General features: G+C 38.6%; 1 protein-coding gene across 1 annotated transcript; it reads left to right on the top strand.

The window, feature by feature from the left end:
• Positions 1–3490: 3490 nt before the first annotated feature.
• On the top strand, positions 3491–4450 carry LOC122701952 (olfactory receptor 56A3-like). Its single transcript, XM_043915440.1, has one exon. The coding sequence runs from the start codon at positions 3491–3493 to the stop codon at positions 4448–4450; it is 960 nt and encodes a 319-aa protein (XP_043771375.1).
• The last annotated feature ends 12538 nt before the right edge of the window (positions 4451–16988 follow it).

The following is a 16988-nucleotide window of genomic DNA, read 5'->3' as shown; positions in this document are numbered from 1 at the left end:
AGGAATCTTCACTAGTTTGCCTTTTACTGCCTTTCTCATTTCATAAAATTACCTGATCCACTGCTGCTCTCTCCTTTATTTCTCTGACTCCCTTTGTCTTCTTTCTTCTCAATCCTACCTATTTTGTAGTAATTTTAGAATTCTCTTTCTGTAGCTTCTCTCCACCGTCCATATTTTTGGGCACATAATGCTTCTGTTCTCCCTCACTTCTACTCTCTCTCTCTCTCTTCCATTCATTTGCATTAGAGTCACTTCACCATGCACAGCTTTCTCCAGACCCACATAGATCCCCAGGGGAGGCAAGCTTAGAGTACCATTTCCACTCAATGCTCTTCTCACTCTCATCGTTATTATTTATTACTCCTTATCCCTCTTTCTTGCTTCACTCAGGTCCCTTTGAAAAAAAAATGTGACAACAGATTCAATACTTTTTTAATATTAATGAAAATTCCTATACTTTCTATATATACTTTAATTTAGCACCCCAAAATAATATTGATAAAAGTCTCTGCACAGGTCAGAGCCACAGGTGCGGCTCTCTAGACCAAGAACAATAATCTTACAGGGCAAATCATTAAGAAGTGTCCCTGGTGTAATGGCCTAAGAGATCACAGTTGTTGCTCCAAGGAAGCTGTCTACAGGCTTGTTGGAACAACAAAATGAGCAGTGAAGTCTTATTAACCTATGCAATGTAACCTAACAATTGGGGAAAACAGGGATAAATGATATGAATACAGAGAGTTAAGGAGGAGAGGCATGAGGGCACTGTAGAGAAGAGATACTCTTCAAAATATAGGCTAAGAAGCTTCGAGTTAATGTGCAACTCGGAAGATGGACTTCTAGTTCTAGGGGCCTGGCACTCATGGCTTCTTCTGATTAAAATAGTCATACCATTATGATCATCCTTTCATCTCTGGTGTTAGAAGTTAGACCATGTTATCTAGGTTTCTACCTTTAGTTATATCTTGATGTATCTGGGTATACTTTTTTTTTTTTTAATCCCATTTGATTTAGTGGACCTCTTGGCTCTGGTTATTGATATATATCATCATTTCTGAAAGGCTCAAAGCCTCTACACCTTTCTCTCTTTTCTTCAATCTGGAACTTGGATTTTATTTGTTAGACCTTCTTACTCTAGCCTCAATTCCTCTTACACTTTCTTCAGCATTTTCCATCTGTTTTTATTTTCTCTTCATCTTCAGTCTAAGTTGATTCTTCTGATTCCCTTCTGACAATTTGCTGACCCTCCTTAGCAGTCTCTAATCTAGTGTTAAAGGCATTAATTGAGTTCTTATTTTTGATATTGTTTTTCTCAAATATGTCTGATTATTTTTCAAATAAGCCTTGTTACTTTTTATACCTCTGAACAAAATATTAACCCTGGATTTGACCTTCTTCTTCTTCTTTTTTAATTTTGGCTGCACTGTGTCTTCATTGCAGCTCTTGGGGACTTCTCCTGTTGTGGAGCATGGACCCCAGAGTTGCAGTGCACAAAGTTAGTTGCCGCACAAGTTTGTGTGATTTTAGTTCCCTAACCAGGGATTGAACCTGCATCCCTTGCATTGAAAGGCAAATTCTTAACCACTGGACAGCCAGGGAAGTTCCCAGATTTGATCTTCTTAATTAAAGTAAGACAATAAACATAAAATGACTACATCTATCAGAATCCCATGTCCTTACTTTTAACTACACTTTTACATTCTCTATGTACCACTGAAGCTTCACTTTAAAAAGTTTATCCAGCTCTATCTTCTGGGGTTTGGTTGTTAAATCGTGTCTGACTCTTGCAACCCCATGGACTGTAGCCCACCAGGTTCCTCTGTCCATGGGATTTTCTAGGCAAGAATCCTGAAGTGGGTTGCCATTTCCTTCTCCAGTGGATCTTCCGGACCCAGGAATCAAACCCAGATCTCCTGCATTGCAGGCAGATTCCTGCATTGCAGGCAGATTCTTTACTAACTGAGCTACAAAGGAAGCCCCATCTTCTAGTTCACTAATTATGCTTCAAATTATGGCTTGTATGCTATTAAGCTTGTCTCTTAAATTTTTTATTTTAATTATTATATTTTTATTTCTAGGAGGTATAACTGATTCTTCTTTTAAATATTATTTTTGTTTATATTTTCAAGATTATCTCTCATTTCTTTTTTTAAAAAGTCATTGGAAAAAATGTTTCAATATTCACATCAAATAATGAATATCTCAAGATTTTGTAGGTCAAATTCTATGATCTATTGTTTCTGGGCTTTTATCCTAATCTTTTTTCTTTTCAAATTAATATTTTTACTGCAAAGAATTTCTTCAGACATCTATATTGAAATTCTTTGAGGCCTGAGATAAAAATTTGTTCCTCAAAAAGGATTTGAATTTGATCCTGTTGTTTTCTGATGCCACTGCTCATAATCCAGAATAACTGTAAATATCTTTTGAGCCAAAGAGCTGGTGTGAATTCAGGATGCACAGTCACATAGGACCAGCTTGTACATCAGAATTTACAGGGAAAATTTTTCCCAAGTAATAAGATTTGAAGTAGTTTATTTCCTTAGAATTTCCCAGTGCAGATGAGGAGTGGAGATGAAGGTGGGGATTTATTTCTAGTGCACAACACCATTCAGGATGTAGTGTTGTAAAGTCCTACCATATGGGAGATCACATAATAGATTCACACCCTGCTTGAACCTGGATTTTATCTTCTGTCCCTGAACTCCATTAAGTAAGAAAACTGGTTGTGATCTTCATGAAATGCCACCAGTGTCCCCCAGTTGAAAGCCAACAATGATGTTTTATTTCAATGTCTGAATTTCACTTGGTCCTTAATCTGACAAATCTTTATTTTCTGTCTGTTCCAGAATCCATTCAAGGCATTTAAATACACATATGGACACAGGTATTTATGGGCATAGGTATTGGTAAGGATATGGGTGTGGGGATGGATGATGGGCATTGATAGAGATTTGACTTAGACATAATATTAAAAATGCTTTTATTAATTTTTATCAGGGAGCTGCGCTATGTACACAATCAATCATACCTCTGCATACTCTCATCTTTTACACCCTTAAAAACTTGATTGTGGATGCCATCTACACTTTATAATGCATTTATACACATTTAAACTTTAAACTATAATGTTTTCTCAGCCTTTGATTTTCTTTGATACTTAACTAATTTCTGAACCATTAAACATCAACGGAGCAAACAGACTTGTGTGAGTGCCCTCCAACATTCACACAAGAGACAATGGAAGATGACACATAGATGAAAGAACCATCGGAAACATTTATTTATATATTCAATGAAAATTTATTAGCCACTTCTGTGTGTCAAAAATGTGCTAGACACAAGGAATAAGAGTGGAAAAGGTGGCTTGTGTCCATATCTTCAAGGATATTATAGGCTAAATCCACACTCATGACAGTCTGTGGTAGAATTGACACCTTCTCTCATCTTCAGCTCCCAAAAGACGTCTTCCTCCCTGAAGTCACTGCCAATGCTGCCTTATAACAACAGCTCCCTCTCTACTGAAGTCTCTGAGTTCCTCCTGAACTGTTTTGTCAGGTCACCCACCTGGCAGCACTGGCTGTCCCTGCCCCTCAGTCTCCTCTTCCTCCTGGCCATGGGGGCCAACGCCACCCTCCTGCTCACCATCCGGCTGGAGGCCTCTCTGCATGAGCCCATGTACTACCTGCTCAGCCTGCTCCCCCTGTTGGACATGGCGCTCTGCCTCACTGTCATCCCCAAGGTCCTGGCCATCTTCTGGTTTGATCTCAGGCCCATCAGCTTCTCTGCCTGCTTCCTCCAAATGTTCATCATGAATAGCTTCCTGCCCATGGAATCATGCACCTTCTTAGTTATGGCCTATGACCGCTATGTGGCCATCTGCAAGCCTCTGCACTACCCATCTATCATCACGGACCAATTTGTGGCAAGAGCTCTTGTCTTCATCTTGGCCCGAAACACATTTCTTACTGCACCTATTCCCATCCTCTCTGCACAGCTCCATTATTGTGGAAAAAATATAATTGAAAACTGTATCTGTGCCAACCTCTCCGTGTCCAAGCTCTCTTGTGGTAACATCACTCTTAACAAAATCTACCAATTAATTTTAGCCTGGACCCTGCTGGGCTCTGACCTCATCCTCATCTTCCTCTCCTACATCTTCATCCTCCGAGCTGTCCTTCGACTCCATACAAAAGGAGCAGCTGCTAAAGCTCTGAGCACCTGTGGCTCTCACTTCATCCTTATCCTCTTCTTCAGCACCATCCTGCTGGTTTTTGTTTTTACCCATTTGGCCAAGAAAAAGGTTTCACCTGATATTCCTGTCTTACTTAATGTCCTCCACCATGTCATTCCTGCAGCTCTCAACCCAATTGTCTATGGTGTTCGAACTCAGGAAATTAAGCAGGGGATTTGGAAATTATTGAGAAAGGGTAGTGACAGCAGAAAGTAATTATGTTCTTGCTGCTCTCCATGAAGAACACTCAAAATCACAACTGAAAAGCAAGGATTGGGATGTAGAAATGCAGTTCTAATCTTCTTCCTGTTCTTGCCTAATGATATGAACTGTGTGGTTTCCTCTTACACAGAGTCACATCCTAGTTCTTATCATTCCATGGTATCCTGGCAGACACAAAGGATAAAGATGTATCATCTCTCATCATGCTAGCCAGACCAGGGGTCATGAATTTTGATGAGTCAAACATCAGACCTAATATTCTGTTTCTAATTTTCACCCAAGTAGAACTAGTGGAGATGAAAAAAATCTATGCTCACTTAAAAATGTGTGGCCACATTATACAGAGTGAAGTAAGCCAGAAAGATAAACACCAATAGAGTATACTAACGCATATATATGGAATTTAGAAAGATGGTAATGATAACCCTATATGCAAGACAGAAAAAGAGACACAGATGTATAGAACAGACTTTTGGACTCTATGGGAGAAGGCGAGGGTGGGATGATCTGAGAGAACAGCATCGAAACATGTATATTATCAAGTGTGAAACAGATCACCAGTCCAGGTTGGATGCATGAGACAAGTGCTCAGGGCTGGTGCACTGGGATGACCCAGAGGGATGGGATGGGGAGGGAGGTGGAAGTGGGGTTCAGGATGGGGAACACATGTAAATCCACGGCTCATTCATGTCAATGTAAGGCAAAACCCACACAATACTGTAAAGTAATTAGCCTCCAACTAATAAATAAATAAATAAAATAAGATTAAAAAAAAATGTGTGGCCAAAGCAAAATAGCTTTTAAAGACTGAGCTTTGACTTTGGAAGAGTAAATATAAGATTAAAAAGCAACTGCTTAAAAGTGTTTAAAATAGCTGTTACATTTTAACATCTTTTCTTAAGCATTCAAAAATATTTATAAAAGTTATTTTATATTCACCATAGTATTAGAAACTAGAAAACTAACTAAAAAAAATCAGCCTGTTTTTTTGAAAGCACATGACCTACTGAAAAACACAAAAATATGTAAAGTTAATTGTACTGAATTGTCACAACAGTTTGATTGAAATACATGATTAAGACACTTTGGTAGCCCAGAAGAGAGAGACATTTATTCCTCTAGATGGAATTCATTCACCTCCCTGAACTCCTCTTTTAATCCACACCATCTAAATTGCCTCCCAAGCACTTTCTTAAAAACATAAACTACATCCTGCCTTTGGGATTTCTTACTTTTTGTTGCTCTGTCCACATAGGTCTTTCCCTCTGGTCCATTCAGTCTCCTTGACCACGATATTTAAAACAGTATCCAACAAAATTCCCCCCAAACATAAACAATTTTCTAATTCCTTTCTGTTTAGAAGTTATCACTGTTCTGCATAGCATTTATTACTATCTAGTGACCACAAATTTTGCCAGTTTATTTGTTTTATGAGTCTACATTCACCAAAGTTTATTTTGTAAAAGAACTTTCCTTAATTAATCTCAAAAATATACAAGCAACTCCTGCAGTTCAATACCAGAAAAACAAATGACCCAATCAAAAAATGGGCCAAAGAACTAAACAGACATTTCTCCAAAGAAGACATACAGATGGCTAACAAACACATGAAAAGATGCTCAACATCACTCATTATCAGAGAAATGCAAATCAAAACCACAATCAGGTACCATCTTACGCCGGTCAGAATGGCTGCTATCCAAAAGTCTACAAACAATAAATGCTGGAGAGGGTGTGGAGAAAAGGGAACCCTCTTACACTGTTGGTGGGAATGCAAACTAGTACAGCCACTATGGAGAACAGTGTGGAGATTCCTTAAAAAACTGGAAATAGAACTGCCATACGACCCAGTAATCCCACTTCTGGGCATACACACCGAGGAAACCAGAATTGAAAGAGACACGTGTACCTCAATGTTCATCGCAGCACTGTTTATAATAGCCAGGACATGGAAGCAACCTAGATGTCCATCAGCAGACGAATGGATAAGGAAGCTGTGGTACTTATACACCATGGAATATTACTCAGCCATTAAAAAGAATGCATTTGAATCAGACTGTAGCCTATTATACAGAGTGAAGTAAGTCAGAACAAAAAACACCAATATAGTATACTAACGCATCTATATGGAATTTAGAAAGATGGTAACAAGGAGCCTATATGCAAGACAGCAAGAGAGACACAGATATATAGAACAGTCTTTTAGACTCTGTGAAGGAAGGCATGGGTGGGTTGATTTGAGAGACTAGCACTGAAACATGTATATTATCATATGTGAAACAGATCACCAGTCCAGGTTCAATGCATGAGACAAGGTGCTCAGGTCTGGTGCACTGGGATGAACCTGAGGGATGGGATGGGGAGGGAGGTGAGGGGGGGTTCAGGATGGGGAACATATGCACACCCATGGCTGATTCATGTCAATGTATTGCAAAACCCACTACAATATTGTAAAGTAATTAGCCTCCAATTAAAATAAATAAATTAAAAAAAACAGTTTCTTTAGTCGGAAGAAAATGATGTCAAATGTAAACATGGATCTACACAAGTGAACAAAGAGCATCAAAATTTGTTCCTACATGTGTAAATATATTTTTTATTATATAGATGTATTTTTAAATAATTGTGATTTTAAACAGAAATAATAACAATGGAGTTTTGTAAAATGTATACAAGTAATAGTGCAAATAAGAAAGGGAGAAATGAAAGCATATTATTGTAATGTTCTTCTGTTACATTCAAAATGATATACTATCACCTGAAGGCAAGCTGCCATTAGTTAGAAATGGGTAGGATGTACCTCCATGACTGATTCATGTCAATGTATGACAAAACCCACTACAATATTGTAAAGTAATTAGCCTCCAACTAATAAAAATAAATGAAAAAAAAAAAAAAAGAAATGGGTAGGATAATCTCTAAACTAACCCCCAAAATGAAATTGCATTAACTCACTTGAACACAAAAAAGATAGAATAAACCTTTTTGAATGTTCAGTTGGGAAGAAGGAGCAGAGAACAAATTGAAAATGATAGATTTAAGCCCAACCAAACAAAAAAGCCCAACCATAGCCATAGTCACATTAATTATAAATAAGCAGACCAAACATCCAATTAAAATTCAGAGTTTATCAGACTGGATTAAAAAAAGGAAGACCCAATTAAATGTTGCTTACATGAAATACACTTGAAATGTAAACACAAATAGGCTATAAGTATAGAAATGGAAATATATTCTATATCAACCCTAATCCAAACAAAAATTGAATGGTTATATTAATACCCAGAAAACATAGTTTCAAAGCCAAAAACAACAACAGAATACACATCATTTCAAGTGTACACTGAACATTTATGACAGTTAACCATATTCTAGGCCATAAAATGAGTACCATATGATTAAAAGAATTCAGACTGTACAAAGTATGTTCTCTGATCACAATGAAATTAAATTAATACCAATAACAAAGTGATATCTGAAAAAATAACAAAATATATGAAAACTAAACAATACACTCTTAATTCATGAGGAGAAGAAATCAAAGTGGAAAAAAGAATTGATTTTTAACCAAAAAATTTAAAATACAACATATCAAAATCTTTGAAATGCCACTAAAGTCATAGTGGGAGATATATACATAGCACCATGCTGCTGCTGCTGCTGCTAAGTCACGTCAGTCATGTCTGACTCTGTGCGACCCCATAGACAGCAGCCCAACAGGCTCCCCCGTCCCTGGGATTCTCCAGGCAAGAGTACTGGAATGGGGTGCCATTGCCTTCTCACTATACATAGCATTAAATGTGTACTTTAGAAATATAAAATTTATAAAAATAAGACTGGATACTATAGAATTCCCAGGGGAAAACATAGTTAGAACACTCTGATATAAATCACAGCAATAGTTTTTTGGATTTGTCTCCGAAAGTAAAAGAAATAAAAGCAAAGATAAACAAATATACTTTTGCACAGCAAAAGAAACCACCAATAAAATTAAAAGACAACACCCTGAATGGGAGAAAATATTTGAAATGATATGATAAAAAAGGAATTAATATCTAATATATATAAACAACTCATACAACACAGCATCAAAAAAAAACTGAATTTTAAAAATGGACAGAAGAACTGAGTAGGCAATTTTCCAAAGAGGAAATGCAAACGGTCAACAAGAACGTGAAAAGATGCTTCATACGGCTATCATAGGGGAAATGCAAATCATAAACCACAGTGAGGAAATATCGCTTCACACCTCCCAAAATGACTATCATCAAAAAGAACACAAATTACAAATGTTGGCAAAGATGTGGAGAAAAGGAATCCATGTACCCTGTTGGAGGGAATGTAAATGCATGAAGTCACAGTGGAAAACATTATGGAGGTGTCTGAAACACTAAAAAACAGAACTACTATATGATCCAGCAACTCCACCCCCAGGTATACATCTGGGAGAAATAAAAGGAAGACACTAATTCAAGAAGATACATGCACCCCAGTGTTCACAGCAGCATTATTCACAATAGCTAAGATATGGAAGCAATCCAAGGGTCCATCAACAGAAAATGAATAAAGAAGATGCTGCACACCCAAGTGTGCTTCAACAGATAAATGCATAAAGAAAATGTGTGTGTGTGTGTGTGTGTGTGTGTGCGCGCGCGCGCGCGCTGTGGTATGCTAAGTCACTTTAGTCGTGTCCAACTCTGTGCGACCCCATAGACGGCAGCCCAACAGGCTCCGCCGCCCCTGGGATTCTCCAGGCAAGAACACTGGAGTGGGTTGCCATTTCCTTCTCCAATGCATGAAAGTTAAAAGTGAAAGTGAAGTCGCTCAGTCGTGTCCAACTCTTAGCGACCCCATGGTCTGCAACCTACCAGGCTCCTCCGTTCACGGGATTCTCCAGGCAAGAGTACTGGAGTGGGGTGCCATTGCCTTCTCCGAACTTGGCATACTACTCAGCTGTAAAAAAGAATGAAAATTTCTAATCTGAGGCAACATGAGTGCATTTGGAGGATATTATGTTAAGTGAGATAAGTTAGAGAAAGAAAAATGCTATATGATATCACTTCTATACGGAATGTAAAAAATACAGCAAACTATTGAATATCACAAAGAAACAGACTCGCTGATGTAGAGAACTAACTACTCGTTGCCAGTGGGGAGGAGCAGGATAGGAGTAGGGGATTAAAAGGTACAATCTACTAAATATAAAGAAAATAAGCTACAAGGATGTATTGTACAACACATAAAATATAGTCATTATTGTATAATAACTATAAAGTATAAAAATTAAAAATTCTGAGTCACTATATTGTGGGAAATGCACTGTACATCATTGATACCTTAATTAAATAAAGATGCGTATACAAATGTAATATTACTCACTATTAAAAAAGAATGAAATTTTATCATTTGCAGCAACATACATCGACTTAGAGGGTATTATGCTTGGTGAAATAAGTCAGAGAAAGAAGAAAAGCACTGTATAATATCACTTATATATGAAAACTAAAAACTAAAAGGAACTGGTGATTATAACAAAAAGGAAACAGACCAACCAACTAGAGAACAAACTAGTGGTTACCAGTGAGGAGAGAGAAAAGAGGAGGGGAAATATGGAAGAGAATTAAGAGATACAAACTTCTATGTACAAAATAAATAAGCTACAAGGATACATTTTACAGCACAGGTAATATACCCAATATTTTATTATAAGTGGACTATAACTTCTAAAATGTGTGAATCGTTAACTGTATAACTGAAACTTACATAGAATTATAAATCAACTATACCTGGAAAGAACAAAAATTTAAAAATAAATATTTCTCTATGTCATAAGTGAAAAAACATTCCTACCTACACATTCTTTCTAGGTCCAGAAAGAGAGGTGTACAAGGATGTAGACAGTAGCAAGATATTTGGTAAATTAATTGCATGTCATGTGAGTGTTGTTTATTTACATCAAAAAGGATAATGAGTACAATGGAAATTGAGCCACAGTGAAAAATAATGAAGTCAACTCACACAGAGCAACAGATTTTTAAAATTTTACATTGGAGCAGAGTTGATTGACAATGTCCTGTTAGTTTCACGTGTACAGCAAAGTGATTCAGTTATGCATACACATGGATCTATTCTTTTTCAAATTCCCTTCTATTTAGCTTATTACAGAACTCAGAAGGAAATGTTACTGTCATATTAACCCTCTGAAAAACACATGGTATTTTCTCAGCAACATGTTCTTCAAATTTGTCTTGCAATTTTATAAATAACATGATAAACATCACCATAAGGTAACACCTATCCGTTTAGAAGCATAATTTTGGATGTCCGTATCTATTAAGCATGTGTAGGATTCCCATGAGAACTTCTGAGTGAGTTTATAGGATCAATGGAATATGTCAAATGTGAATATGCAAATACATATAAACAGATAAGGATATTTGCAGGAGACAGACTAACTGCCAAAGGAGCACATGTCAATGTGCGGCTTGATTCCCAGAGGTCTTTTCTTCAACAGAGAAAGCAAATAATTTCTTCTGCCATCTCCCTGCCTTCCTGTCTCAAAATGACCAAAAGCCCCAAAGGGAGCAGCTATGGAGGGGTTCCCACAGGGCAGAATCTCTGAGTCCCAAGAGGTGTACCTACCCCAGGCACTTGGGAACTATACAGGCTCCAATATCAGTGGAGTCAGACCCTGTACTTACATCTTCAGTGAGTCTGCATGAAGAAAGATATACTAGCATTAACCAGAAGATAGGAAAGACCTATCTCTTCACTGGAGGTCTCTGCTCCTGTCCATCCCTGGGATGGTACTGCTGAAGCAATCTGGAAGCAGGTAGTAGTCACAGCTTCCTGTGTCAGGCGAGTAGGTGCAGGGGAAAGCTCTGCTCTGGGACCTTCTTCTCTCCTTTGCCCTTCGCTTCTATGATCTTTTTTTTCTTGGTGATTATAGAGATGCAGAGGAGGTGAAGTTTGTCCATGGGAGACTAACGGGTGGTGGGGAGCTTGACAGTACATCATCTGGACCCCACTTATGAAAATTGGGAGTATGGACACTGGGCACAAAGTATTCATGCAAAAGTACTGGAATCATGGGGGAGGAATTAAACTTATTCTATATAACTTAGGAAGGTGAAAACAGAGATCACAATTGGGCATCAGGGGTGCGTCAGAAAGTAGCTCCTCAGATGTCAGTTCCATCTAAATAGTATCTAAAACTACAGCTGCCAAAACAAGAAAATGATGCTCAGAGATCAAAGAGGTATCTGCCTCTGGATATCGTCAATAATGTCTGTAACTATATTTCAGAGACACGTCTTACAGGTCTGTCTGAGTTCTGTGGAGTTATGTGAATGCTAACAACCTTAACACTTCATGAAACAGGGCTTCCATAGTGTTATCTGTGGCCTCTCCTACAGCTTGGGAAAAAGCCTGGGTAGCTTCATATCCACTTTAGACTTGGACACTCTACTTTCCCTGCTTCTTCCTACCCCTCGCTGGAACCAGTAACCATTAGCTCCTGGTTCTCAGCCCTGGTGCTCTTATTGGCAAGTTCTAATGGCAAAGTCTGAAAGAGAACAAAAGCAGAAATTAATGCATCTTTATACTTAAGGCTCAGTGGGTTTTTTAATGTTTCTTGAGTGACATATGCATTGAAGAACACATAGGAACAAATATTCCGGAGAAAATAAAGGTCAGAGAGTGGAGTAAAGAGACAAATTAATCTTGCTTTTTTCTTAGAAATTTCATCCTACTTCTAGAAATAATAACTCCAAATCTCTTGAGAAAAAATATAAACCATGCATCTTTCTTCAGGTACCCATGGACACTCATGTCTGAATCACCAGTTGTTCCAGTTAGCTGTACCCTCTTAAGGATATTTCAACATTTTTTCTGCTTCCATGCATGGATTTCTTGATTCTTTAAGGAAGAATTTTGAAATTCCTACCTAACAAAATCATCCTGAAGATAGTGAGATTTGGGGCTGTGACTTGTAAAACTTAACTGTAAAACTGCTTCAGAGGAAGAAAGGAGAAAGGATCAGTTGACAAAATCTGAAGGATGGAGGTGGTATTTAGAGGGGACATTTGGAACTGGGCAGCCTGGAGTTCTAGATTGTGTGGTACAAGCAGAGTTAATAGGAGCTCAGTCATTGTGACAGTGGTATGCTTGTTAGATTTTCCTTTTTGCCTCACACTTATTAGTGAGTGAGTGTATTCTAAGAGAAAGAGGCAGAGAAAGGTAGAGTTGATTGAATGTAGTGCCCAGAATATGTAGAAGGTCCTTTGGTTACAACTCACCATGTACAAATGTGAGACTTGAACCATAAAGAAGGCTGAGTGCCAAAGAATTGATGCTTTTGAACTGTTGCTGGAGAAGACTCTTGAGAGTCCCTTAGACAACAAGGTGATTATACCAGTCGATACTAAAGGAAATCAACCCTGAATATTCGTTGAGAAAACTGATGCTAAAACTGAAGCTCCAATACTTTGGCCACTTGAAGCAAAGCGCCAACTCATTGGAAAAGACTCTGATGCAGGGAAGGGTTGAGGGCAGGAGGAGGAGGGGGCAACAGAGAATGAGATGGTTTGATGGCATCATTGACAATGAACATAAGTTTGAGCAAATCAGAGGTAGTGAAGGCCAGGCTAGCATGCAACAGTCCATGGGGTCACAAAGAGTCAGACACAGCTGAGCTATTGAACAACAACAACACTGGATGATAACATAACATTCATAAGGACGTTCCTCTTTAGGACATCCTATACTTTCAGTATCTCTCTCTCCCTGTGAGCAACTCCATCAGGCAAAGCCTTGAGTACCAGACAAGATGAACTGAGTAGAAGTGAAGAGTGTGTGGTTATGAAAGTTTTTCAAAAAAGAGAATATGGCTATGGAAATTGTTTTAGAATCTTTATTGAGTCCTTAGGTATCTGCCACTTAGAGGACAGACTCAGGAAAGCAATAACAAGAGTCACAGTATGATACTAATTAAGAACGAAACAGGACTCCATGAGCAGTGGGAAGCGGGAATCAGAGTTGCAACTGAAAGGAAAAAGAAGATGCCAGACAGCTGGAAAAGTGCCCTTAAGATCAGGGAGAGAGATGAGAATATGAAAGTGATAGAGCCAATGAGATCCTCATTTCTACATCACTGTAATGACACAGGACCCAGCTGTAGGCATATATTCGACAGCTTTGGATCTGACTTTTGTTTCATCTATATCTAAACCCTAGCAGTTAAGCTGCAGAAAAGACACATAATACTGCTGAAAACTTTGTCCATTGGAAAAGGTAAATTACTAAGATAGTCAACTTGACACACTTACTTCAGAGTATGGTTACTATTATATGACATGATATGTGTACAGTTCTTCCCCAAATTGTTAATGTCACTACTAATGTATTTTGTTATTAGCAAGAGAAAAAGAATTGGAAGATCATTTAATTTCTTCTATGTATCAGGTGGGAAGGCCATGCCTGGCAAACACCGGCTGGACAGGACCTTTTGTAAGGGGAAGCAGAGAACAAGGAAGAGCCAAGAGAGGAGTCATGGGAAGGGACACCCCTCCTCCCTCCTCTGGAAACCAGCCCTGGTCACGAATAGGGACTCCCTGGTGAGGAGAACCTGGGAGGAGCCAGCTGAGGAGGATTGGAACTGCATTTGGAGACTAGAATTCATAACTGGAAACAAAAACAGTATTTGAACCACTATAGAAGCAAAAGTAGGTTTCTAATAGTATGAAAATACTTTTCACTTCTGACTTCACAGTTTGATTAAAATGCTCTTTCCCTTGCTACCCTGCCCCCACTCCAAATGTCCTGCTGTATCAGTTCTGTTTTCAGAACTATTCATTGTATCATCAGTGAAGTTTGCTTACATTTCCGCAATGTTGATGAGGCCTCTACATTATCATAGGATTATTTATTAGGGCCAGAGGAATCTAGAAAGTATTTGAATCTAAAGCACTGGATTAGGATTAGACAGGAATAGGATTAGCCTAATACTGTGAGAATGGTTAAGATTATGAGAATCAGCCACTCCTTGGTAATGTGGTGATAATAAAACATATCTCACAGGAGGTGAAGAATTAAATGAGATGAATCCCTAAATATTTGAGAACAGTTCCCAGCAAGTGGTAAGAGTTCAACAGCTAAACAATATGTAATTTTATATTATCTTAATGAACCTCATGAGAAATACAGAGGAAATTTCAAACTCCTGATAATTTTCTAAACCCACATGATAACACTCTATATGAGACTGTATAGACAGCTTTAAATGCACTGCTTTGAAGGTCGCCAGAAAGTCCTGACCTACACATTTTTCCAAGTTACAGACTTCTTTTTACTCCCTGATTCTATTCCTGGGTTGGGAAGATCTGCTGGAGAAGGGATAGGCTACCCACTCCAGGATTCTTGGGCTTCCCTTGTGGCTCAGCTGGTAAAGAATCCACTTGCAGTGTAGGACACCTGGGTTCAATGCCTGGGTTGGGAAGATACCCTGAAGAAAGGAAAGGCTACTCACTCCATATTCTGGTCTGGAGAATTCCGTGGACTGTATAGTCCACGGACTCGCAAAGAGTCGGATATGACAGAGCGACTTTCACTTTCACAATTCAAGGAGAGCAGAATCTTAAAATCATTTGTCTGTAATGTAAATGAGGGTATCACATCACTTTATTCACAATTCTCTTTCTCCAGCCTATTCCCCATGCCCATTAGTCAGCCCTCCCCTACTCTCTTCTGATAGTTTGCACAAGACTCTGTCATTGCTTATAGCACTTATTATCTGTTGTCCCCAGAATGGCTTTAGTTTTCCCTGCTTCAGAGCAGGGATGGTTTCTAATTCAATTCTGTGATCCTAGTATCACACTAGTGACCCTAGTATTTCCAGGACAAGGAGGAACTTTAAATGATGAGACGACAATGGCAACTCTGAACTAGCCTGGAGGAAAGAGGGAATGTATATCTGGATTATTGTATCGAAGAAAGGGAAAACAGAGATGGAAAGAATAAAGGTGAATCTCACCACCCTCACATTAATGCAATCAGAAAAACCTAGTTTCATCCTGTTTACTATTAAGTATCAGTCCTGCAGAACTGGGTAGAATTGCTCATTCTCCTTTTAAAGTTGTTTCATTAAGGAGTTAGGACTCCAACTAATATGAAGACCTAAGAAACAGAGTGAACAAACGGCAATTTTTGGGAATAATCCCTAGGTACCAAGTTAAAATGACTTTAGAAAAATGTAAATTCAGTAACATTATTTTCAGTTTACTTTTTTAAATAAATACATCTGAAAGGTCAGATATTGGTGGCTGGAGGTCTACAGTCATTTATCTGAGTCCCTAGTTTGTGTTCTGCTACTTATTTCCATGTGTTGTTCCAGCTAAATTGCAGATATCATAGTCTATGTGAAAAGTGAAAAAGTGAATGCTAATTTCTCAGTTGTATCTGATTCTTTGAGATGCCTGGTCTGTAGCCCACAAAGCTCCTTGTCCATGGAATTCTCCAGGCAAGAATACTGGAGTGTGTAGCCATTCCCTTCATCAGGGGTCTTCTGGACCCAGGATTCAAACCTGGTTCTCCCTCATTGCAGCAGATTCTTTACTGTGTGAGCCACCAGTGAAACCCAGAGTATAAGTAATCATTTTTAAATAATGAAGAAGTAATATGAATGTGAATTTAGATGCTTGTTATAAAGTAGCTTTCTAAGTAATTTTCCGCTTCTCTTTAGTTTCTGTAAAAATATAGCAGTTCTATTGAAAACAGAGAGCAAAGGGGTTTCCCTGGTGATTTAGTGGTAAAAAAATCTGCCTGCCAATGCAGGAGACGTGGAGTTGATCCTTGATACAGGAAGATCCTACATGCCATGAAACAACTCAGCCTGTGGGCCACACCTACCAAGCTTGTGCTCTAGAGCCCGGGAACCAAAACTATGAGACCACGTGCCTCTACTAGTGAAGCTGACGTTCCCTAAAGCCGTGCTCCACAATAAGAGAAGCCACCATGATAAGAAGCCCATGGCCCGCAACTGGAGTAGTCCCTGCTTTCTGCAACCAGAGATAAGCCCATGCAGCAACAAGAACCAGCACAGCCAAAAAAAAAAGAAAATAGTTTTAAAACGAGTGAAGTAAGTCAGAAAGTGAAAAACAATTATCATATATTAATTCATACCTGTGGAATATGGGGAAATGGTACAGATGAACCATTTCCAGGACAGGAATAGAGACAAGATGTAGAGAACAGACTTTGAAATAAGAGTGGTGTGGGGGAGAGGAAATAGTAGTTTGGGACTGACATATATACACTACCATGTGTGAAATAGATAGCTAGTGGGAACCTGCAATATCACACAGGGATCTCAGCACAGTGCTCTGTAATGATTTGGAGGAGGGATATGGGGGGGGTGGGGTGGGTAGAGTCAAAGGAGGGCTCAAAAGCCATGGTATATATGTTTACATAGGGATGATTAATTCTGTTGTACAGTAGAAACTAACACAATATTGTGAAACAACAGTACCCCCAAAAA

The sequence above is a fragment of the Cervus elaphus genome, chromosome 1 (genome assembly GCF_910594005.1).
Source record: "Cervus elaphus chromosome 1, mCerEla1.1, whole genome shotgun sequence".
Lineage (NCBI taxonomy): Eukaryota > Metazoa > Chordata > Mammalia > Artiodactyla > Cervidae > Cervus > Cervus elaphus.
This window is presented reverse-complemented; position numbering and strand designations above follow the sequence as displayed.

What these genes read in the sequence shown, in the direction of transcription:
- LOC122701952 (XM_043915440.1), top strand. Translation starts at nt 3,491, where the DNA reads ATGCTGCCTTATAACAACAGCTCCCTCTCTACTGAAGTCTCTGAGTTC.